Genomic DNA, 25,781 nt, shown 5'->3' on the forward strand with positions numbered 1-25,781 from the left:
CTTTCTTTGTTCCCTGACCAGTACAAGACACCAGGCCCTAGCAAACGTAACGTGGAAGCCGTTCTGCAACGCCTAGAGTGATGAGTATAATTTTGTATCAAACTTAGTGACTTGTCCTTTCAAATATTTTCTTACATCTATTGTGATAACTGTATCATCTTGCGTCTACGCATTTCCTTTCATTGATGGAAATAAAGTATATAGATTGAATTGAATTGGCAGGATAATGTGTGACGAGGACTAATTGACTAAGTTTACATTGCATGCTGCCCTGTTTTCCCTCCCCCTAGAAATAAATAGATGAATAGATAAACAAATAAATCAACAAATAAATCAACAAATACATGAAAAGATAATCAAATTAGTAAATAAATGAATAAACACACACACACACACACACACACACACACACACACACACACACACACACACACACACACACACACACACATATATATATATATATATATATATAGGATATAAGTAAGCAAATAAATAAAAGTGAAAATAAAAATAAGAGTTGACCATATTATTCAAGTGATTTGCTAATTATTTTTGGCTGTCTGTCCCAGACATTGCCCCATTTTCTCGGTCTTCTCTTGCACCTGTTGTGAACTATAGGTGCAAACATGAACTCTGTATGTAGGTAAACTGTGGACAAATCTCAAGGGAGCTATCAGCCCACAATACCCGGCACAGCAGGGGAGGTCCTCCCGGTGGGGTTGTCAGTATTGCTGGACCACATCTTCCTTCCGCCGTGCTAATTTCCGCGTCTGCGGTTAGAATTTGACGTTTAGCAGAAAGCAAGTTTTCTTTCTCTCTCTCTCTTTTAAATTGTTATTATAATTATGTATACTTTTACGCTACTGACATCTCGCCTCTCACTGCCCACGCAAAAAGTCCCATTAAGCTCTCGGATTTCGCACCCTCCCCCAAGAAGTTCTTCCTGATTTGTCATTATCAAAATACATGCTTATTCTGAACCAGGGAGGTGGATTCCACCTCCTTGTTCTGAACACAGAGCGACCACCTCGCACGCTTTACTCCCTCTACAGGTCACCTACAGTACATTTCCAAAAGAAAGTCGTCGGGAGGCAAGTTAGACATTACAATCCCACGTCAAAGTGAAATTCTCGACAAAGCTCTAAAAACATGAAAAAGGCCTATCAGTGTCCGTTTGATTGATTTCTAATTTCTGTCCCCGGGGTACACATGACGTTTCTCGGAAGAAAAACAATGTGGGTGTTGGCAGAGTGTATCATGGTTAGCATTGAACATGAATAACATCATTTGCAAGCACGTTCATTTGCGGTAAAACATTGATAAACATTTTTTTTTCCTGAATGCCCTGTATTCCCAGCGGTAAGCTAGGCGCAATGTCACATTGTTAAAGCGTTTGACATTACTTTATATACGGATTAGGGCCTGCAACATAAAAACTATATCACAGACCTTGCATGGTCTGGGGAAAACAGCTCGGAATTCTTTAGTTCTAATATTTCGCAGGAGATTTCGTGCAGGAAAGGGCAAACGTCCGTTTTTGTCGTCAGGCCACTGGTTTGAAGACTTCTGATACTTTGCAATTTCATCAAAACTTATCAATTTTCCAGTTTCGGGTAGAGATTCACGAAAATTAATCTTTACAATGCTTGAGAGTATTTATCTTCCCTCTTGTAATAAAAAATTATAATTCATAGTTACATAATAAGTTATCCGTATGTTTTAAGTCAATAGAACCATTATCATTATCCAGGTTCATTGCAAAAATACCAATTGCATACTTTGCAATTGGCAGGGTACATGCTAGTGGTGTTGACCAAAAACAAAACAACTCAAACAAACAAACAAACAAACACAAATTATAGATATGGATAGTAAGAGGATATAATATATGCCATACGCACTGCCAATGGAGACAGGTTGTATTGGCAAAACAAAAATAACATTCTACGTGGAATATAACATCTTTTACAACGTTGTTATTTTGCTTACTGACAGACAGTTAACTTCACATAATAGGACATCTCTAGATCACTATCCAAGAGACAATTTTGTCTTACAACACCGCGTCAGAGAGAGAGAAAGAAGAAGGAGGGGGAGGAGGAGGAGGAGGAGGAGGAAGAAGAAGAAGAAGAAGAAGAGAAGAAGAAGAAGAAGAAGAAGAAGAAGAAAAAAGAAGAAGAAGAAGAAGAAGTAGTAGTAGTAGTATATAGTAGTAGTAGTAGTAGTAGTAGTAGTAGTAGTAGTAGTAGTAGTAGTAGTCAAGCGCGCCAGAACACTGCTGGTTTTGGGGGCAAAATCTCAACGGGGGCACATTTTATGTGACGATGTGAGATCCTCGGCGCGGGAGCGAAGCGGCGAGCGTGGGGGGGGGGGGGTGTGGAAAGGGGGATTCCCCCCCCCCCCCCCACTGTAGGAGCTTTTGTAAAACAGGGTACAAAAGTCGCGTTTATAGACCATAAAAGCACATTTCTAAGGAATTAAACATAGTGAAAATAATCAGTGCGAAGGACTATGATTATTACATACGGGAGTACATAATAATGGATGGTGTGAGATCCTCGGCGAAGGAGCGAAGCGACAGAGCGGGGGAGGGTGTGGGAGGGGGGATACCCCCTCCCACGGTAGGACTTTTTGTAAAAACAGAGTATAAAAGTCGCGTTTATAAGGAATGTAAAGCAAATTTCTAGGGAATTAACATATTGAAAAAAATCAGTTGGAAGGACTATGATCATAACATACGGAGTACATTAATAATGTGATGGTGTGAGATCCTCGGCGAGGGAGCGAAGCGACCGAGCGGGGGGGGGGGGGGGGGAGGTGTGGGGAGGGGGAACCCCTCCCACGGTAGGGACTTTTTGTAAAAACAGAGTATAAAAGTCGCGTTTATAGATAATTTAAAAAGCAAATTTCTAGGGAATTAACATATTGAAAAAAAAAATCAGTTGGAAGGACTATGATCATAACATACGGGAGTACATTAATAAGTGATGGTGTGAGATCCTCGGCGAGGGAGCGAAGCGACCGAGCGGGGGAGGGTGTGGGAGGGGGGACACCCCTCCCATGGTAGGGACTTTTTGTAAAAACAGAGTATAAAAGTCATTTTTATAGAGCATTTTAAATAAAATTTCTGAGGAATTAAACATAGTAAAATAAATCACTGCGAAGGACTATGATAATAACTTATAATTATGAAAACTTTTCATTTTACCTAAGTACGGGCAGAACGAGCGAATATGAATATAAGAATATTCTTATACTGCTAGAAAGCAAAGAAGAAAATGAAAAAATGTAAGGTTTACTAAAGGTATGTTTCAGCGGGCACACTCGAGGACACGAGGCTACCATCTATACACTAGATTTACTCTTAAGTTACTATTAGTGTATAGATACAATAATGTATGTTGTTAGTGTATTATAATTTTTGCCCAGTTAGGGGCAAAAATTTTTGCATTTCAGACAAGAAATATGTCTTTATTGTTCATTTTTGTCTTTAAATCAGTGATTAATTATTTGTTACAGGGGGCCCCACTTGGGGGGGGGGGGGGGGGCAAGTGCCACCCCGCCCCCCCCCCCCCCCCCCCCGCTTCCGGCGCCCTTGGTAGTACATGTAGTAGTAGTAGAAGTAGAAGGTTGGCGACTAAGGCTGTGGTCACAACCCCCAAAATCAGTCTGCTCGGCGACCGGTCGGCGAGTTTTTAGCTAAAACCGGTCGGAGAACGACCGGTGACCGACCAGTGACCGACCAGGCGCCGCTGATTTTTAGGGCATCGGTCGGTCGCCGCTGAAGTTTTAGCGCGGAGTTAAAATTTCAGCGGCGACCGACCAGTTTTCACTCGCTGCCCAAAATACGCTCGGTGTCCGAGCAGGAACCGCACAGGTACTGACCTAATCGAGCGGTCGCTGCCGAGCGATTTAGGGAACAAAAATAATAGAGACAAAAATGACAACAGCACAGAAGAAAACCAAGAGAATAGATCGAGCGGTCGCCGTCGAGCCATTTGGGGACTAAAAATGTTAAGATAAAAATGACAGAGGCACTGAAGGAAATCAGGGCCTAGATGGAGAAGATAATCTAGCGCAATGTGGAAGAAGCAGGGGGAGGGATAAGAGGCAAGGAAACCCCACCAACATATCAGCATCTCAACATCTCGGCAACCAACATGAGGGACACTGAAGTCAGAGGCAACCACTTCGGGGCAAAAGAGATGAAAGCTAAAAGTTAGTGTCGATATGTTGACGTAGTAAAATATGGTTTGGTTACCTTATCATTCATTAAATGCCTATTGATCGAAGAAGAAATGAATAACAAGAGATGGGGAAAATTAAAATATGAAATCAAATAGGAATAGAAAATACTGTAAAATATAGAAGCAAAAAAGATATTTTGGAAAATTCTAATCTATTCTAATCTTTGTTCCACCTTGGGTGTTCCTCCCTTTTGTTTTATTTCCTAATTTCTAGTTATCTGTGGTATCACATAGCGGAGTTTTGTTAGTTGATAATTTAACTATTAGATGTTTTGCCTCAAGTTTTCTCTTAATTAGTTAATTAATTAGTTAATTGATTAATTAACACATCACAAATCACATAGGAACATTAATAAACACAGGTAGCTCTTGAGAAATTTCCGGCAGAGACCGGCTGGTGGCCGCCGGTACGCCTACGGGTCACCAGTAGATGACCTATCGATCACCCGTCGATCGCTGAGCAATTTCGTAAAAATCGGCCGGTGGCCGGTGGGAGATCGTCCAGTTGCCGATGGGGCATCGCTCGGTGACTGCTCGGACTCTGCTCGTTGCAGATCCCCACATTTCGCCAAAATTTTACTGAACTCGATCGGTGACCGACGGGAAATCGACAGGGCGCTGCTCGGTCATCGCTAGGATTTTACAGCCTGCTCAGCATCTCCAAAAACTCCTGAGCGGTGCCAAAATTTCAGCAGCGACCGAGCAGGCTACAAATCGGTCGGTCGCCGCTCTGAGTTGTGACCGTAGCCTTAGCTCAGTCGGTAGCGCGTCTCCCTCCAGATCCGAGGGACCCGGGTTCGATTTCCGAGTCAAACTGAGCAATATTGCGTGTAATCACACCGTCCCCATTTTGTAGTAGGAGACAAAACAATCTGTCCCTCGGACACTCTCTCCCTCGGAATGGAGGTCCAGTGTGTCAGAGTCACAATTCCTGCTCGTAAAAGATCCCGCTTCATTTATTCATCGCAAAGAGCATGGTGTTAAACCTGGTGAAATGGTCCCGCCTTAACAGCCAACTGGACCCCACGGAAGACCAGCTTGTGGAGCTGAATTTGGGCTATCCAGCCATCTTCTTAGACGGAAAAATGAAATAAAACAAAACAAAACAAAACAGAACAACAAGAAGAAAAAAGAACAAGAAAAAGAGGGAGAATATTAAGAAGAAGAAATTCGTGTTGGTTGTGAACCGAGGGTTTGTTGTGATCATGAAGAAACTGATAAACCAGAAACAAGGTACTGTATGCAGGGGCGAATATAGCTTTTTGCTAAGGGGGGGGGGGGATCCAATGACCATTCTCTCGCCAAATCGGCTGACAAACAAGAAAAAAAATAGTCTTCACATAAATTACGCCAACTCCGGCAACGTTGGGCTGAGCCAGAGACAGAGACTAGTGCTAAGAACATGAAATACATCATTATTGTGTGAGTCTGGACACGTGATGGCGTTTTTCTACATTTTCACTTTGCAGCCCAAAGGGGATAAATCCTCTACACCCCCCGCCCCCCGTAGATTTGGCACTAGTATGCTATGGTAGAGAAATTCAACCAGTACATGTACCATTTCCAAGGTTGGACATGTTTGCCCGATGACAACTACTAAAAGTAGTTCACACAAATTCGGTGACATTTTTCCTCGATTTATACTCTTGATAATATTTGGTGTTGACATTAAAGAAACGTAACATTACGTGATTTTAGTAGATTTTGACTGAAAGGACTTCTTCACATTAATTTTTGAAAAATACAAAACTTGCGCAGTGTAGAACATTATACAATGTACTTGATAGAGGTACGGCGAGCGTAAGTTCATTCCATCCCATATCTGACAGTCTAAGATTGTGAATGAGAACTTCGTAGAGCTTCATGATTAGATCTGCCTAGTGGTGGCGCCATCAATAAAATTTGTTAGCGAAAGGGTTTTCAGGAGTCGACCTTTCACATCACCATGACAACTTTGTTGGAAGGTCGAATCTTCGGCAATGAATCAGACATTAGGGCCTAACGAACTGAAAATACCTTTGCTACCTGTCTTGATCCAGTGCTAGTAATAAGCACACAAAGCCAATGACAAAGAGCGCCATCTACGTTTAAGGTAGTTCAGCTTACGATCGACACGGGGTAGCAACATACCGGCTTCCCTTAGCAACGTGCTTGGCAGACGACTCGGCACGCTCCGCTGACGGGGAACACCGCCTGAATGAACTCGCTCAAGTCCCACGTATAGCCGAGTGTGAGGTGTATACCCAACACGGGGATTACACGCTATTCTTGTCTCTCTTCTGTTGTCGTGAATGACTCACGTCCCTTCGCAGTGACTGACTAGGGACATGTCACATTATTGTGTCAGTACATATGCCTGTGTAACATTAATTGATACCTTGAGAGCATATTTTGGAATTCATTGATCACCTTGGAAAATTCTTCTTCTGGAGGAAGAAATACCGGCTGAGAGCATGTCTACGGACGTAACCATGTACCCGCGGGGGACACGGGCCGATAGCGTGACCCCAACCAGGCAATATGTCACGGAGGTGAGTAGTGATTTGTTTTAGTGTAAACATACTATATCTCGTCTGCTTTCAAGATAATAGTATCTGTAGCAACCCTACTCTGCGGTATATAAAACCAAGGAACGGTCTGTTAATAGAGATATGTAAACATTATTTGTGTCGTACTGTTATACTGCCTATCTTCCCCTGTTATCCATTGTCTAACGCCCTCGGGTATAAAATCAATAGATCAAATTTGTTGCTTTCCCGTGTGTAGGGATTGCAAATATCTGAAACAGTGTAAATCTGACAAGGTCATTACAGTAACTAGTGTGAAGACGGCCAAACAAAAGAAGGGAGTGGAATGATAGAAGCGTCATCAGGAAAACTTGCTTCATAATATAACTAATGCCAAGAGCTGTTGGATAGTGTTGTAACACTTAGCAGTGGTAATATCAACGCGTAGCACAATGCGTAGCAGTTTTGGTAAAGCCATACCTAGTACAATAATAACTGTATAAATGATAATAATGAATGCATGTTGTATAGCCGTGGGAAAACGCAGCACAATATAGAGGCGATGGTGTTGTGATTGTAGCTACTGCATCATTAGTCATAATAAACGTAGCAAAATAACTTGTATCAAAAGAACTCTTCTTCAGATAATGATGATATCGAATTAAAAATGAAAGTGAAGATATTAACTCCTGAATAAATTCATCAATGCGTATTATCGCTATATCATGACATATAACTTGTTTCATCATTGTTATGAATGTGATCATCGTACTGTTATAATTATCATTTACAATGATCCATGACTATTGTGATAGAAACGGTAAAAGTATCTGTGATAGTGGAATATGTGTAAAAGGTGGTAGTGGCGTTAGTAGTAGAAATGCCTCGTTGATTTAGTGCCCTTCACGTAAGATGGTATAATGCTATGTGGTGGAATACACTGGAGAATAAAATGGCAAACAAAATATCGTAGGTGGTAACCGAGAGCGATTAATCATGAAATATCGAGAAGAGTCAATATTTGTGTACATAACATTGCTATAGCAAACAGACTTAACCTGATATCGTCATTGGTTTGGTCGCCTGGAGAATGCTGAATGACATATTAATACTTGCTGTAGATAAAGGAACGCGATCTTTGTTCCATATGACACTGTTAGTGTGTATTCCATGAGTGACCAGAAGGAACCTACTCATCTTTACTACAGACCGACATGTTAACCATACACTGAACGGCACTGTCATGTCATCATTATCTTGTTGTACATATTACGCTTATATAGTTCACACGTTTTGAATAAGCGTGCTGAAATTCAGGGCTCAGATAAGACTATCAAGATTATTTGAGAAAGTCGTGCCAGATTTGCGTCCTTTCTAGCGGTACCTGAAAGCAAAGTGCCAGTAGCGAAAGGCAAAAACAAACCAAAGAAACAAATCGCACTCGCAACACCTATCTACCTTGACCCGTGTTAACACAGAAGTTGCAGAAAATATATCATTTTTTTTTTTAGATAAGAAAACGTAATTGTAGTCACATCCAGATGCTGATACTCCTAATTTAGAAGTAGGATTCTCTGTTACACATACGGATGGAAACTTTGGTCTTTTCCATATAAAGTGACATAAAACTGAACATTGTACAATTTATCTTAATCGCATATTTCGGTGAGTAAACATGATCTCTGCAGAAAAGATATGGAATATTCGTCTTCTCTCTCTCTCTCTCTTTAGTATATATATATATATATAATATATGTATTCAATTTATACTAAACTACAGTCATGCATAAGCTTGTTTATGTGTGTGGATGAGAATATACATGTATTAACCATAGTTATCTACAGATACAATAATGTGTACAAACACGTTACAAGGAATGTTCTCTTTTATTAAGGCTATTATGTGGTACTATGAGTGTTTACGCTTGTCTGTATCTCTAGGTTTTGTATAAGGTTAAGCTCAGCAAAAAGGTCGGGATTTTGGTATTTCTGACGGTGCCCCGAAACTCGCCATCTGCACTGCGGTATTCTCTTTCGATGTAATAACGGACTGTTTGAACTGGTTTTCCCCAATTTGCAATCAGTTCAAATTTCACGTATATAGTTTCACCTGTGAATATGAACTAATTCAAAACAAGGGTGTGGTATGACGTTCTTTCTATACAAGGACACACTTTCGAGGCGCTTTATTTCTTGTTTTAATGATGCAATATCAGTATGAAATGAGTGGTCTGACAGTTATCAAATATCAAAACGTGAGGATGAAATAAGGTATGATTTTTATGTATATATTTCTCCTTGCACTAAGTAAAGGATGACTTTCATTTTAATCACTTAGAAATCAGATTTTAGTTTTAATTTCACGAATGACGTAGATGATATTCATATATATATCAGAGAAACATAACGTACCGGAAAACTCTACCATAGAAGATTGACCATATTTATATGATTTTATTGTAACTCAACATATCAAAATACAAGTAAATCATTGCAACGAATTGCAATGTACGCCTCACGCTTGACAAGTTTCATTCCTCATAATCTGGGAGTGAAAGATTGAAAAAAGGGGCATTGGATTCATGATAGAAATGTAATATTTTAACATCTTTGTAGATCAACGAAAGAATCGCGACGGACGACTTCGCCGCCGACTTGGCCCAGTTCTACCCCCACGCCAGCGATGCCGATAAGCAGCGATGCCTCGAGCTCCTCTCCTCCATGACGATCACGGATCGGATGACGCATCGCGTCGCCAAGGAAACTGAGAAGAAGAAGCTGTTGCAGAGACCCAAAACAGCCATGGCATCGTATGGTAAGTATAGGCCTACAGAGAACAGTACGCGGACTTGATGGTGCTCTCCAAAATGAATCACTCGGCAAAAATCTTTTGACCCTATATTAAACCCGGGGATGGTATACTTTTGGTTGAGATGGGGATTCAGCTTTTAACTTTTTGCGAGATAATTAGAAACAACTTATATGAATTATTAAAGAGCATACAATTCTAAGAGGAGATAAGTTAATTTGATGAAAATCGGTTTCGAAATGGCTGCGATATCCAAAAACAAGGTAAAACAGAGTCTGTATTTAGTCCTAAAAGGCGGGTCCCACCTGAACTGAAAGGGGCGATTTGTTCAGTGTTTAAAACTTAAAGGCATAATTTACCATTTGCAGATGAAACAAAAACGCAGCATTAGTGCTTCAAAATAGTTTTTAAATATGAGTTAGGGATAGAAACAACCAATGTAAAAATTTGACCCAGTATAATCGACATTAAGTATTGTTAAATATACAAAATGTGAACAATAGTTATAATAAAAATGTTTCTAAACTAAACCGTATACAGTTATGGTTTAATGAGAAAAATAGTGATATCTCCTTATATTTTCGGCTTAACTGCAAAACTTTTATATGGTAGGATGTTTTGTGATACAACTGACCTACACATATGCATCAAGAGTGATATCTTGAACATTTTTTGAATCACTGCTACCAAAGGTAAACAGGACCTTTAAGTAACTCCCTACAGATGTTTGCTTAAAACTTTTTTCATTTCTCTTTTTTCCCAGTGAGATGCACCATTCACTATTTTGTCATCATTTCTATACGATGTCAATTTTGAACCACTCATTACACAGTCACCTCATCGTGGATGGGCACCACCGTGAAGCAGTTAATTTTGGTACACAATGCTGGATACGTGGGAATGATAATAAATGACTGACTTGTAAGGAATAGAATCAGAATAAAACCAGTCGAACAAAGTACCCATTGCTTAGAAAGAAGTGCTAGTGCATGTGTATCGAGCTCTCCCGTAATATCACCAGTCATGTTCCTTCTCGCGTTGTAGACGGACATTGACTCGACAAGTCATGCATAACTCAACCACAAAATAACATTGTGACATTGTGACATTATGACAGCCATGAATGATCTTAATGTAGAGATTATGATTTACAATTCTCCATTGTGCCTATCGGGTCGACGGCCGTCTCTTACCGGTCTTGTTGCCCTAGCAACTTCGCCAAACATGTAATTATTTGCCCTGGAATGACAAAAGGTTTCGTTCTATAAGTGTTTGATTTACCGGGGCACAGTGCGGCTTGTGGGTGGGGTATATTGGGATGAGATTGAGAAAAGACATAGGGATGTCTGAAAGAAGTCTGATCCTTTCACGGAGAACTGCTGGGGAATATATTACTATAGTCGCCCAAGACACCAGGGACAAAATGGGATTAAGCCGATTGTTCAACGTTCTTTTGTGTTGGAAAAGCGGGGTAAATAGGAGCGCGAAGAAAGCGTCGACCCCAATCAAGAGAGCTTTCTGAGGAACTAAACCAGTCAACTACAGCTTTCAGACCTATGTAGAAAATATCGCTTGCAGCATCCATGCTTGCAGCAAGCCTTGTCTCAAGAGCATCGTAAATAGGAGTGTATATCTGTAACATGACCCTACGACATGTCAATAGTTATACATTTGCGACTCTGACTTTATTTAATATATTAACAAGGTCATCTTTGTTCTTATATGCGTGAATGATCATGACGTCGCTTTACTTGCCTGTTTCTTGGTCATCGTGTAATTTTCGGGTTGTTACTTACCGATAGCAAACGAGAATCAGCGTTTAGTGTGTAACCATTATCATGTGACATCCAGCAAAGACAGGTATAGGCCCTATAAGCGATAGCTACATACATAGCAATACATTGATGTTACTGTTTTTGTTTCTGAGATAATTACAGGATGATTTTGATAGATAAGCTAATGATCACTATTTTGTCTCAATAGGTTTCAACTTATATACTGTTACTCCTATGTTAAAATTTGCTCAGTATTGTGCTGATATGTGTTTTTTTTTTCATAATGTGTCTGACAGAGATTATACATTAACACTCTACTAACAACTAGATTGTTGATAATACAGTCTTGCACGGTATCATTCGCCGTGAGAAGGAACTGCAATAATTTTATGTTTTGTTTTGTTTGTTTGCTTTCTTATCTCTCTAAGGGCGCCCGGGGACACCTGGAGCAAAGGTCAAGAAAACGATGACGTCGTATCGGAGGGACTTCCCCGAGAAGTCGTTTGACTATGTGCCTACTGCAAGGTACGGCATCGTATATTGAGAAAAGTAAAAGAAAATAATGGAGCTAGGAGGAGGAGAGAGAGGTGAGAGGTCTTGATGGACATAGATGGTAACCTCTCGAAATGATAGGCGAGATAACTACTGTAACATTATTTGCTGCAACGGACCTGATCGAAACAACCGGCGAACAGCCAACCAGCCGATGCAGAGATGCTAAGCTTGAATGGTGTATTGGTTGCCTATGACAACCAGGACCTTCATCATAGTATTAATGTTAACAAGGGCAATATACATTACTTTATTACGAGCTTGAGCTCGCACTCAATAATTTAGACCGGGAGATTTAGGAACAGGGCGCACTGGCATAATACCCGTCGAAAACGCAATGGACTGGCATTATTCGTAGCACGCGGCCTCTGGCAGTTGTGTATAACGTGTGCATTTTGCCTTCATGACAAATTGATGTCGATGCATTGCATTTTTCCTTTCAAGGACGGGAGCCTTCTCCACTTGACCTTGATTAGGCATGCAATTGTCTCCGGCATAGTGGCTTCAATTTGACTTGTTACAGTGTTGCTGTGGAAACCGTGTTGGTGGTTCGATATCGCCACGATCTATACGCTGTTGCTCCTGCCGTCGATAATAAATTGTCCTATAAATATTGTGATATGAGGAGCGCAATCGGAAATTGGGCTTATGAATGTGCTAGAAACAATGTGATTACAAGTATCTACATGCGCTATGGAACTTAATTGAGGCAAAATGATTGCGTATGTGAGTGTGTGTGCGTGTGTGTGTTTGTCTGGTTGCCTGTGTATGTGTCTGAGTCATGAAGGAAAACTCCATGTATTGTGTATTCATTAGTTTTCTATGAACGGTAAATATTTCCAAATATTTTCTCATAGGAAGCTTAGACAAGTTTATCCCTACTCGGAGTATTCTATTCAGTACCATCCTCCGTATGTTACTCTGATGTACATGATTTTGATAATGATTTTGATATTTTATTTATTTTTATATGTGTTTTTATATGATTCGGAAGTAAATACAAACAAATAAACTAGATGCAAGAAAATAATAGACAGAACAGTACATTAATTGGACATACTTTTTTTTTGTTGTAATTTCTTTCCCCAATAATAATAGACCCAACACCACGAATACTGCTTATCGGACGTCATTCGACCCACGGGGCCCTATCGGCCCCACCCATTACGGAGACTATTACAACGACAAGGGGTACAACAGGGCCGAGCCGTACTTGAGGACCGGGTCAGCATCGGGGGCTCGGAAAAATAACCCGCACCCATTCGAGGTAAGAAGGAGAAAGAGACACAGTGAAAGATTGAATTGTGTGGATTTTCCCCTTTTATTCTTACGTAATTTGTATTTTCAAGTTGGTGATTTCATTCATTCAGTCATTCAAAAATTGGGGGATTAGCTTTGAGGGCCTCCAGGGTTCATGGTGTCCATTCGTATGTTCCATCACCTTGCAGAAAGGTCTGCCAAGTATGTCGAAAATTTGAAAATGCATTTTCAAAAATAAGAAAAAATGAGATCAACCCGTGGATCTACCATAAATAACATTGACAGTATATTACTCAGAGTATCTCTGGTTTTCTATGTATGCTTTTGAATCAATTTTTAACCCATTATTTATTAGATTCTCTAATATGGGGGTTCTGGGGTTCCTTTGGGGCATGGGGGCGTATTTGCCCATGTACAAATGAACATTCTGTCACCCTACTGATAATGCCTTCCAGGTTTGGTGACAAATCTATCCTGACCATGTTTTTTTTTTTTTTTTTCAAGAAGAAGGTGACAATGTGAGAATTATGCCCATTTGCTCCCCCGGGCCTGTCTCAGGATTGGCCATGAACAAACAAACTGCAGTCACCAACCTACTTACTCATAGCATTAAAGGGGTCGTACAGTTTTGGTTGAGACCTAATTTCAGGTTTCTAACATTTTTTGGTGAGATAATGAGAAACCTCTTATAAAATATGAAAGAGCATGTAATTCTATGAGGAATTCAACGTTTATTTGATGAAAATTGGTTTTAAAATGGCTGAGATATCCAAAAAAGAGAGAATCTAATAAGTGTGGGACCTACACTTTATTACGATCGCTTTGTTTTACTTTGTTTTTTGATGTTTCAGTCATTTCAAAACCCGATTTTCATCAAATAAACTTTGAATTCCTCTTTAAATGGTATGCTCTGTACTATATCATGAGTGTTTTCTTGGTATCTCGCAAAAAGTTAAAAGCCCAATTCTTATCTCCACCAATACTGTACCATCCCTTTAACTTATCACATCCATCTAGCTTATCACATCTGATTCTAGAGAAGAAGATTTGTAAAGATTCCTTGAATTGGGGGCTTTGCCTCCTCCACTCCCTTGGCATTAGTTGTGCCCTTTGGGGCCCAAAGCGGGGGGTGGTGTTCGTACCCCTGGGGGCCAAGATCGGGAAACAGTGCATCATTATTTTGTACAAGGATTAATAAATATCTTATATTATAGCGATATTACCTGCATGCCAAGTTTTTTTTTTTTTGTATATCTGTTTTTATTGAAAACTATAACATATGCCATGAAACAAGTACATACCTGTGAAAGTATAATGCTCAATGGAGCATAAATGAACACACAAGACAACACAATACAATACAATACAACACAACACAATACAACACAACACAACACAACACAATGCACAACACAACACAACACAACACAAGGAAATGTCTCCGTGCATAATTATGCAGTGAAGTCCTATACCGTAACAAGAGCCATGGAAATAAATTACGTTCTATAAAATAATAATTACATGTATTGAAATCACACAATAACAGGGAAAAGCATTCACAATAATTTTGAAAGAAAAACGAATCAAATACAGATTTGTCGACAAGGGTAAGCTTCCCACCAATCTCTCTAACATAATAACAAGGGCAAATGCCCCGCCAAGTCAGGGGTCCCCGTATAGCCAGCACAGGCTCCAACTACTTTTAACTAGCACAGTCACAAACAAGACACACATAGTACATACTCCATGGATACATCACCATCCTCTATATACTAACTATACATTCACAGCGGAACCCCGATACAAAGAGGTCAAATTAGGTACTAAAAGATTAAACCTCTCATAAGGCTGTCTTGCTGGATCCAGCTCTCTACATGTAACTCTTTTAAATCTTAATGTTTTCAACAAAAAAAAAAAATGATGAAAATGTGAAAATTGGGCCTAAATCCCCCAGACTTGCCGTACACAAACTCAAAACTAGAGTTATGAATCTAATAAGTAGTAGTACTAACTCAGCTTGAATATACCTTTTGATTCCAGAGGGGAAAACAGCCTTTTTTCTTTGAGGGAGGGGGGGGGGGGGGGGGCAATGGAGTATAATTAGTCTCCATTCATACAGTACTTATTCTATCATGCTGGCCATAATACCTGCCAAGTTGGTGAATATATGTCCGTGTGTTTTGAACAAGGAAATAAAAATGTGAAATGTGAACATTGAGCCCCAATTTCACCCAGGTCCAACCCCGATCTATCACGAACAAACTTGAAAACTGCAATCGATGTACTATACTCATAAATAACTTAGCTCTATAACTTGTGGTTCTAGAGAAGAAGATTTTTAAGGATTACTTGGAAGAGGGCCCCTGGGTCCCCCAGGGGATTGTGTGGAGTCCACTTGAATTAATCTAGATCCTACCCCCCCCCCCCCCCCCCCCGGACGCTACCTGCCAAGTTTGGTGAAAATCAGTAATGTGGTTTTCAAGAAGAAGATGAAAATACAAAAATAAAGTTCATTTATTATCCTGCCATCCCCCCTCTCCCGTTCCGTCCCCGTCCCCGGTTCTGCCATGAACAAATTTTAAACTACAGTCACCAATATACTTATTCACAGCATTCTAAATATGACTGTGTGTTTTGAGAAAGAAGATAAAAATGTGCAAATTGGGCCCCATTTCGGTCCCCCGGGCCCATCACCCTATCTGCTACGAACATAACTTGAAACTAAATTCACCAATCCAAATTTTACTCGTAGCTCTAACCAAGCTTTTTGACAGAAGATTAAAGCGTTTGGCTCAGGTGAGCTAAAAAACTAAATGATTTCATTTCACTCTTGTGTGATTTAAAAATAAAAAATGAATATACATTTTGTTTAAGCAGGACCTAGGGGAGTCATTCGCACCCAAGCTACTTTACAGAATTTTTTGAATTTTAAATTTTAACACACTCTATGGGGAAACATTTACCCGTGTGAGCCCTAGTACATGCGACGATGGAGTTGTGTACCCGCACGCACGCAGATAAATATGCGCTGGCATGTCCACGTACTTTGAGAGAAACCTCCTTGGTATTACGCAAACAGTGATGTTGAAATTAGTAAAGTTTTGTAAGGTAATTGTAGATTATTTTGATAAACTTTGAAAAGATTTTCTTGTGTGTGATTATGAGTACTTATACATTAACCCTGTTAGAGGGTGATTTTTTTTTTAGCTTACATGTATTGCAGGCACAGTGCCTGTTATTATAGAAAGTAGATAGTCTGATGTATTCGTATATTCATCTCTATTCCATGTACATGTATATATCTTCATTGCATGTTTAGTCTGTCATGTAGATTGTTATTCTTGCCAGTTTGTATCTTACATGTATTCATTTTTACTCACATACCCCAGGAGGGTGATTGAGTTAATAAATTACTACTACCAAGGAGGTACAGTACTACTGAGTATGCGAGCCTAGTACCTCCTTGGTATTACACACGCCCACATACACACACGCCGCATTATTGTGTAAACTCTATGGAGTGCGAGTGTGTACTAAAAAAGAGCCATCTACAGACGAGATATCCGTGTAAACTGTACGGCACTTCGGACACACACATAACACACACACGAACATCCTACGCGTACGACGCACAATACAATCGGGGAGTCATTGAAGTGTGCAGTAAACGTGCTCTACGCGTTATAAGCAATAGTGCCGCTCAGGTCGTCGGCGGGAGCTGTGATGGCCGAGTGGTTAAGGCGTTGGACTTGAAATCCAATGGGATCTTCCCGCGCAGGTTCGAACCCTGCTCGCAGCGTGATTACCCTTTTTTTTTTTTTTTTTTTTTTTTTTTTTTTTTTTTTTTTTATTAATCTTCCGTTGGAACTGTTTGTGCAATAGAACAAATAAATAAATAAATAAATGAAAAAATAATGATAAACAAATAAATAAAAAAAAAATGCTATTTAAGCCAGGCATAGCGATCTCAATATTCATGACACTACCGTATCATAGTGGCTTCTACGATTGTTTCATCTACGTTGTGTGTGTGTGTTGTGTGTGAATTTTGCATTTGATTACTCCGTGCAGCGTAGGGATAAAAATGTCATTCGACTACTTGTTATCTAATAATAACGTCCATTGTCATGCTTTAGCTGAAAACAACACAGAAAACTTTTTTGCCTAATTGTAGTGTATTGCACATTATTCTTGCATGGGAAGATGACTGAAGGCCTGCGATTTTCAGTTTTATGAAATAATAATGAAGTATGAAGAAAGTTATGAATTAACGCATATGACCGTCAGGAGTAAATTTGAAATTGCAGACAATAAAAACGTTTAGTGTCATTGATTGGCTCTATGTAAAATTAATCACTTGGTATCTGTCATGAAAGCGTTGCGAAAACACGTATTTGGATACAATGTAGCCCTATTTTATTTTTACTTTTTAAAATGGGCTTTAAAAATCACCTACCTTGCTATTTGCGTAACATTCATTTTCAGTTTACTTAAATATAAATCTTTACCATGAATAGGTGATGATACCAGGGGAGTAGGGCTCTCCTTAAAATTTAATGAATGAGCTTGGCAGTTTAGCTGCAGTAAGGTGTTATATATAGTTTATTCCAAAAGTAACAAAGGAAAAAAAAGAAGAACCTGCAATAACCAAGAAAAGATGAAAACAAACATTGTAACTGTACATTATCAGTGTTACATAATAGTAATACGTGCAGTTTGGTTTAGCACATGCGCAAACCACAAAACTACGAACTAAGTACATTGTATCTAAGTCCAAATGTTTTGCTTCAATTATTCAGAACTCCAGTGCATTAAAATAGTGAGATACTTTTGACCAGACTAAATCAAAGCAGTTTAAACATTAAATACATTCTTCAAAATGCATGGATCTTTATTCTTAAACACTTGTTACCTATGAATAATAATAATTGGTTTCATTATTTTTTTTTTTGTAATAAAACTGGACTGTGCCGTAGTAACTGCTTAAAAACTGTCATGTCATCAAAGTGGAACGCGTCCCCAAACGGTCTTCCAATCTGGTCAAGAGTCTGATAATAAGTCATCATCATGAACTGCCGTTCGATCTCTTTATCACTTCAACTAAAGCTTGCGATTTCTAAAACTAAATACCAGTATTATCCTATAATTCCACGATCCACAACCAAGCTTATTCTACACCATGCTTTGACTTCAATCAATCCACCTTGTATGATTGTAGTCACCTCATCAGTTCAAAAGCCTATATAGCAATAATATTGTTCATCGTCCTCTTAACTATATGCATATTTTTTAAACGGACTGCTAAAATTAAACTAAATAATGTCAACAACAAAACACTTTAGTACAGTGTAAATCTGTCACCATGCGCGAGTAAGAGGATGAAACATGAGATCTATACCCAAGGTTGAGGCCACTATGTAATTTCAACTGAAACTTCCGGTTTCTAAAAACAATTACTGGCATTATCCTATAATTCCGCGATACACAACCAAGCTTATTTCACACATGCTTTGACTTCAATCAATCCACCTTGTCATTTCACAAAGGCTATAACCATTGCTCATCAGTAGCGGATCCAGACGGGCGCACTTGGCGCGCGCCCCTTCTATATTTTTATTAAAACAAAAGAAATAAAAAGAAAAATGGGGGGGGGGGGCGGCGCCCCCTTTAATTTTGTAAAGGCACTTCTCCTTTGAATTCCTGGATCCTGCTCATGTCCATTTTGCTTCACATAACTGAATGCTAAAGTTTAACTACAATGTCAGCAACAGCAAAATACATACCTATAGTACAATGTCTATACGATGTACTACAACTTGTAAACATATTATCATACGCAAGGTCAACCCCTCTCGTCTGCTGATCACCAGGTCACAACAGCAATCGTATCAACAACATATTCGCAGGTTGTGCAGTCCTCATTGCTGGCATAAATGTAACGGAAACTATCCTAAATAAGGGAAACAATGTACACCAATGGTTCTTATAGTACACCTGTATATCCAACCAATATTGTATAATATACACGAAACTTAGATGACAGTAATTTCAAGGTCACTAGGAGAAGATAACAAAGTTTGGTATACCTTTTGTGTCAATATCAACTGAATACAATCCATACAGATTTGTCGCAATATCATTATTATCATAAAGTAATTAGGAGTGTGATTTTTGCGTTTAATGTCAAGTTAAAATCAATCACATTAAGTTTCATAATAATGATTTGAACTTAATTTCATTCTCAAGTTTTAGAAGACATGAAAAATTAATGGCCAAGGTCTTTCACGTTATTAAACCACATCCACTATACTTCATTTTTTCCTCTTTTTCTTTTTTTTTTTAATCCCTAGGCGAACGCTACAGATCAGATTCAACTCCCAATAATCACAATCTCGTCTTTCTCTTTCCACTGGTAGTCATTCATGGTATGGAAGCTCCCGAAGGACGCCCTCCACGACCATCAGAAGTTATATCCACACCCTCTGACTGACCAAATGATGGAAGAGATTCTTCGAGACAAAAGTCTCTCTACCTACCAAACAGACTACCTCGGCATTCCTCAGGGTAAACAATAGTTATGCTTTGAGTTGTTGTTTTTTTTTAATCAGTTTTTGTGGGTCATTGTTGTTGTTGTTACCCTGATGAAAGTAACGTATAAATATAGTAATGTTTGTTTATAGCGCCTTGTGTGAGTGTTTTTCATTCGATGATATTTCTCTGTGATACCTATTTAGTTTAACCTTTTACTTACCATTGCATGTCGTTGCATGTGTTTCATAGCTTTTACTCTGAGGTATCTGTGTTTTGTATAAAACGTCATATGTGTTTTATTCATTTGTAAATGCCTTGTATTCAGGGGACTTGGTGAACAGCTGTGAACTGAACTGTGAACTTCTGTGAATAAGTATATTAATTAAGTAAAAATAAGGAGTTATTGATCAGCATAACTTATTATGTCATCATAAACGCCTTCAAAAATGAAATTTCGGCAGTAGGCACGCCCAGTTAAAAAAAAAAAAACACAACAAAACTGTTATTTAGGAGCATCCTGATAAATAAGTGCATTACATATAATTGTGAATTTATTAACCCATGTTTCATCAATTTTACCCTAAAAGTCGAAATAGTGATTCCCAAAGAAATTTTGTAAATGAAAATAAAATACAAAAACAAAAAGACCAATCTTTAGTTGATCAAGTTTTTAGAACTATTTTCTAGAGAAAATAAAACCCCCCACTTTTTTAAACTTCAAAACGAAAAGAAGTTTTGATTTTGTCCGTAGATTATGACTGATCGCGTGTTCCTGTATCATGACTTTGCTATGATTTGATTTGTGCTGTTGTTTTTAACATTTCACTGTTTCACTGCAAGTTATCTAATGATTATTTTTCATTATTTTGCTGAATTCGTTATCATAATTCTAACTACATAAATGTTGACCTTAAGAAACCATTTGGACTTACCATTTGTTATTTTAGTTGTTTTTCGCAGAATATTGTTATCAGTGTTTTTTCATGTTTGCTTAACATTAAATCTGTTCATTGACAATAGAAATACGCACTTGCTGAAAAACAGCCTCACGGCTGACTGCAATTATTGGTTTTTTTTATCCGTGTTTAGATAATAGTAGAACAAACAAACACGAGATATGACAACTGAAAAAAACAACACAAGCGCACAGACAGTGGTCACGCCGTTAATGAATAATTTTAAAATGCATTTTACTCTAAGAGTCAGTTCACCTTCAGAAAAAAGAGAAGGCGTAATGATAAGCATTTTTTCATCGTGTACAAAAAAAAAAACAAAACAAAAAGACAACAGACTGAGGAAGATCCCCATGCATGAAGATAATAAATAATTATGACCATTTAATGTTAACATAATGACTACCCAAAAAAAAAAAAAAGTCACATTACTCATGAAAATAATGTGGTACTCTACCGGAGCATGCCATATTTTTCTGTAATTATCCTACGCTACTTTGTTATCTTGAAAAAAAAAAAAAAAAACGATCTGGTATTTTTTTTTTCCCATGGAGAATTATGAAAAAAAAAATCTTTAAAAAAAAGAAGAGAAAAGGAATACAGCAAGCTACCGAACACTGCCGGTTAAGGATAGAGTGTTTAGTTGTATAATCCTTCAAGCTCTTTCAGTCAGTAATGTTCTTATCATAGTAATGTGATCGTTCTGTTTACTTTCTGTATATACCCTGTAGGTTATCAAGTTCGCACAGCTCTCGAGGGTTATGTGGATTGGCGCGAGAAAGTGCCGTACAGCCACGAGTCGACGTCGAGGGCGATATACCAAGCCCCCGGACCTCGTCAACAGAGGGAGCTAACCAACAACACCACTCGGTTCGGTTGCAATAAGAATATACGCAGGCCAGCCACGGGTATAGGTATGTGTCGTGTAATGTATTATTCAGACTTGAGCTGCTTCCGTAGACAATCTTAGTCTAAAATTATGGTGAGCAACAAAATTTTACAGAAACGAAGAAGAAGAAAACAATTATGAATGATTCGGTTTTATCTTGCAGTGGATTATTGTTCACTCTTTCAAAAAAACAAAAAACAAATAACCCAACAACAACAACAACTAAAAAACTGCTGAGGCATATTGTTAATTATCGGGCATGCAAATGTGATTTTCTGAAACATCTTTTATACAGGCAGTGACAATTAGTCGAGCATTACACTACAATATAAATGATAAATGCCGCGGAAGTACTATACATATAATAAGCATCAGGGACTGTATATTTCTTTCAATGTAATTTTTTTTTTCCAGTTTTTCCTTTTAAATGAGCAAAAGACAAAGACAAGATCCATGAAATAAAAAAAAAAAACGAAAACTGATGTATCATTTGTCTTCCACTATGACAGTGCCCTTAATGATACAAGCAAATGATTTGGGAAAACGGAGCTTCATTGCACATTTTTAAAAGACTGGGCCTGGTGTTTTAGATGTCCTTTTTTTCCTCACCACAGTTTCTAGTTTTCGCCAGTTGCTTTCTCACACTGTAACTGGATTTAAAATTTACTATTTTGATATAAGACTAATTATTCATGGCGATTTTGCCACTATAACGGTGCATTATTCCTAGGAAATGTTATAAAGTAATCAACCTTCATGGTATATATCGGAATTGCAATGGGCTTCCTGGAAGATATCCCCCCCCCCACATCTTCTTACAATTAATTATTTCTCACCGACGTAAGCAATTTTAGGTATGAATTTGGGCAACATGAATTAAAGACAAGGGTGGGTTTTCACGCTCAAGACTACAAAAAGGTGTGTATCTGCTGATAAGTTTAGTACTACGCTGATGAATAACACGAATAAAATTCATTTGTTCGGACATTGCTCTCCTATTCCTAATAAGACTCAACTGAACATCCTCTTGTCATAATTCTCGTTCTGTTTTTCGTCTACAGTTCCCAACACAACGCGGCATGAGATGCACCTAAGAAAAGCAACAAGCTACGACCACTTCTACAACAAACCCTTTAAACCGGGTACAGAACAACTCAGCAAGGCTCTCGCCAAGGGCAAACTCGAGGAATTCCTGCGATTAGCAGACGAAAAAGGTAAGCCAACATCTGGACTCCTCCTCCTCCTGAACTCACCCCTCCAGTCTCCTTCTGCCACCCCATCATCTCTACCCTCGACAGATAATGATAATATAGAAATAAAATGCGCCATGTCTGTCACACAGTGACCCTCCTGGGGCAGAAAAGATAAAGCAACTTTTCTTCCAATCATCGTTCTGAAGTAGTGTTACTTTCTAGCCATTGCGGTATCATGGGGTGTTTTTTTTTTTTGTCAGTTTGCTTTTTTCGCATTCAAATTTGTCAAAATGTTTGCAAAAATTGCAGGAAAAACTACAAATTCAACAGAGTAGAACACTATAGAAGACTGTCCATATAGAAAGTTATCTTGTTTGAGGAAATACACTCTGATAAACTTGAATGGTGTTAGAGGGCGTAGTTAAGTTCAAGTGAAGTCATACGAGAGCTCAATACAGGCACTATCTAGGCCATCCTGCCCTTGGATTGTGGCGGTAATGACGCGTTGGATATCGTCAATCTTCGACGATAACAAACGTCATTTAATCGTCTATACGTTCTTAATGACCTTCATCTTTGGCTTCTTTTCCTGTTTTTCGATATTTACCCCATTCATTTCACCCTTATCTTTCTCTTCTCCTCCCCCTTGCGTCTCCCAGATCGTGACGCAATAAAATCAATCAGGCGAAAACTTCAGATGAAGCCCGCCCCCACGGAAGAGTCCGAGGCCGACGAGGCAGCCCGCTTGGCGGGACGGCCGCCCAACCGTCCATACACTGCAAAGCCCATACCTAAATTCAGCTGGATGTCGTCTTGGTCTGGACCTCTGTAGAAGAGCAATGATGAACAGAAGATTTTGAAACTGGTTTCCGGGAAAGTTTCCTTCTTGCATAACCTTACCACCAGCTGTAGACAAGGCAGACACTCTAATCATGAAGCCCCCTCATTATTATATTCATAATAATATACATTGGCACCATTGACATCTCCAGACAAGTGTACTTCCTGGTTTTGTACTAAGCAAAAAGAAGAGAGTTCGACTAGAATGGTGAATAAACATAACAACCTTTGTGTACAATATTTCTCTATACCTCAATAATTTTCGGCCTGCGGATGAACCAATTTCTTATAGTTGAGACCCCTGCCCCTTCCCATAATAACTGATGGCAAGTGCAGTGTTCTACATCCAAGAAGGAAACAATGACCCGGATGTTTACTTTTCCTATACAAGTGCAAATGCTGCATGAGGTTGATTAGCTGGAGTGTAATAATGTTTTTCGGTTTTCGCAATACTTTCCCTCGTGCCGTCCTTAGTCTACATGGTTCAGACCTGCCTCTTTACTTGCTTTTTACAGCTACATAAGCAAGACCAACCAGGAGATTTGGACCTGTGATATAATATATGTATATACATATTATGTCATAGGTCCAAACATGTTGAGTTTTCACGTATTGGCTCCAAGAAGAAATAAAAACAAAACAAGCTGGTAATGCATTTTTAGCCAACTGCAGTATAAATTATAATTCGACTCAAATTTTGGCGTCCTACGTCTTCTTAATTGTCAAGACGCCTGAACAAAAAAACAAACAAAACAAAACAAAACAAAAAAAAAAAAAAAACTGAGTCGAATAAACTTATACTTTATTGGCCAAAATGCATTACCAGTTATTTTGATTATGATATATTATGCATATGTATATATACGTCTCTCCGCTACGGAGCCTGGACCTGGTGCAGATGATTGTCTTTACTGCAGTCTTTGTTTAGAGGTTATGCTGCATGCTTGCTCACCCAGATTATGATCTTACTAATAAAAAAAAAAACGAACAAAGAAAATGTATCTCATAAGCTATTGTTATGCATACAGACAGACTCCGAATAGTAGACTGATTTCCCTGCAATATTACCTACGCAGGTAAAAGCTGTCAAATTCTGATATAGTGGGAACGACAATCAAAATATCTCAGGCAAATGCTTCTGAGCAATGATTTTAAACGAAGGAAGAACAAAGCAGCTTATTAGTGTAAAAGTATCGAAGGTACACCGACAAACCAAAAACCAAAAAAAAAAAAAAAATAGAAAGAAAACCAAAACAAACAAGTACGCGCAATTTAATCGTCTCTTTCAGAAGCCATAAGACATAACTCTGTTCAGAATTCCATGATTATATTTTCTTTTTGTCGACATCAATGCCGGGTCACCTTCGTCATGTTTTCGTTTTTTATTTGTGCAAAACAGTAAAGCACAAATCTCCATAATTATACTAACAGTAAGGCAACAAATTGTAAGCTTTCGCGTGACTGTCATTATATTCCAAATAAACAATGCAGATGTTTCCCCCACTGATTACTACATTGTTTAATATTGAAAGGCGAAATAGCTGATACAAAATACGTATTGAATCGTTACATTCATTACGGGCAAAGAGCTCATTATGACCGGTCATTAGTGCAGAGTTACGTAACACTTGAATGAACACTAATGCGCTGGGGTCATTTACCCCTTTTACAAGGTTGATACATTCATGAAGCAACGAAATGTTACTGTATCGTGAGTCTGTGTGCTCATTATGTACACATCGCTGGGAATATACAAGCAGAAACACTGAGGCAGTGGTGTTTATTAGGCGGTGTCCTTCTCGGGGAGAACAGGTAACATTTAAAGACCTGAAAAGTAAGAGAGCTTTCAAAAGTGTGCAATCTATCGTAAATGTAACACGTGTTATGAAGATTATCAAGCAGATCACTCTGTGGCTGACGAAATCATAGTCAGATTTAGGCTTTGGCGTACCTTTGTTTTTTGCGCTTCAACTCACACCCTCGAACATGCGCATTTATTTTCTTTAAATGACAACAGTAGATTGCAGGGCATCAACCCTTTTTCGTTGCTCGTTTACTCTCCTTTTTATAGACAAAAAGGTTTATTTAAATGCGAACATTTAAGTACAGATGAAATTCATTTAACATGATGCACAATACGGTATGCAAGATATGATTGACAGCCACGAACAATGATATGAATTTGATTCCAGCTGATATATGGGATACGAAACTATTAGGTT

The 25,781-nt window shown here is 38.8% G+C and overlaps 1 protein-coding gene and 1 non-coding gene across 2 annotated transcripts; both read left to right on the forward strand.

Annotated features, from left to right (window-relative positions):
* Positions 1 to 6,703: 6,703 nt before the first annotated feature.
* LOC140235363 (uncharacterized) lies at positions 6,704 to 23,636 on the forward strand. The gene is made up of 8 exons (XM_072315391.1): positions 6,704 to 6,781; positions 9,374 to 9,572; positions 11,770 to 11,866; positions 12,992 to 13,160; positions 19,570 to 19,717; positions 21,369 to 21,551; positions 22,588 to 22,740; positions 23,379 to 23,636. The coding sequence occupies exons 1-8, from the start codon at positions 6,704 to 6,706 to the stop codon at positions 23,549 to 23,551; spliced, it is 1,200 nt and encodes a 399-aa protein (XP_072171492.1). The 3' UTR covers positions 23,552 to 23,636.
* Trnas-uga (transfer RNA serine (anticodon UGA)) lies at positions 16,871 to 16,952 on the forward strand. The gene has a single exon. It is a non-coding gene; the product is annotated as a tRNA-Ser (tRNA).
* Positions 23,637 to 25,781: the final 2,145 nt, after the last annotated feature.

Source organism: Diadema setosum, chromosome 11 (genome assembly GCF_964275005.1).
Source record: "Diadema setosum chromosome 11, eeDiaSeto1, whole genome shotgun sequence".
Taxonomy (NCBI): Eukaryota; Metazoa; Echinodermata; class Echinoidea; order Diadematoida; family Diadematidae; genus Diadema; species Diadema setosum.

What these genes read in the sequence shown, in the direction of transcription:
- LOC140235363 (XM_072315391.1), top strand. Translation starts at nt 6,704, where the DNA reads ATGTCTACGGACGTAACCATGTACCCGCGGGGGACACGGGCCGATAGC. An exon ending in GACTATGTGCCTACTGCAAG is followed by an intron (nt 11,867 to 12,991) that starts GTACGGCATCGT and finishes CAATAATAATAG; the next exon opens with ACCCAACACCACGAATACTG. An exon ending in GCGATTAGCAGACGAAAAAG is followed by an intron (nt 22,741 to 23,378) that starts GTAAGCCAACAT and finishes TGCGTCTCCCAG; the next exon opens with ATCGTGACGCAATAAAATCA.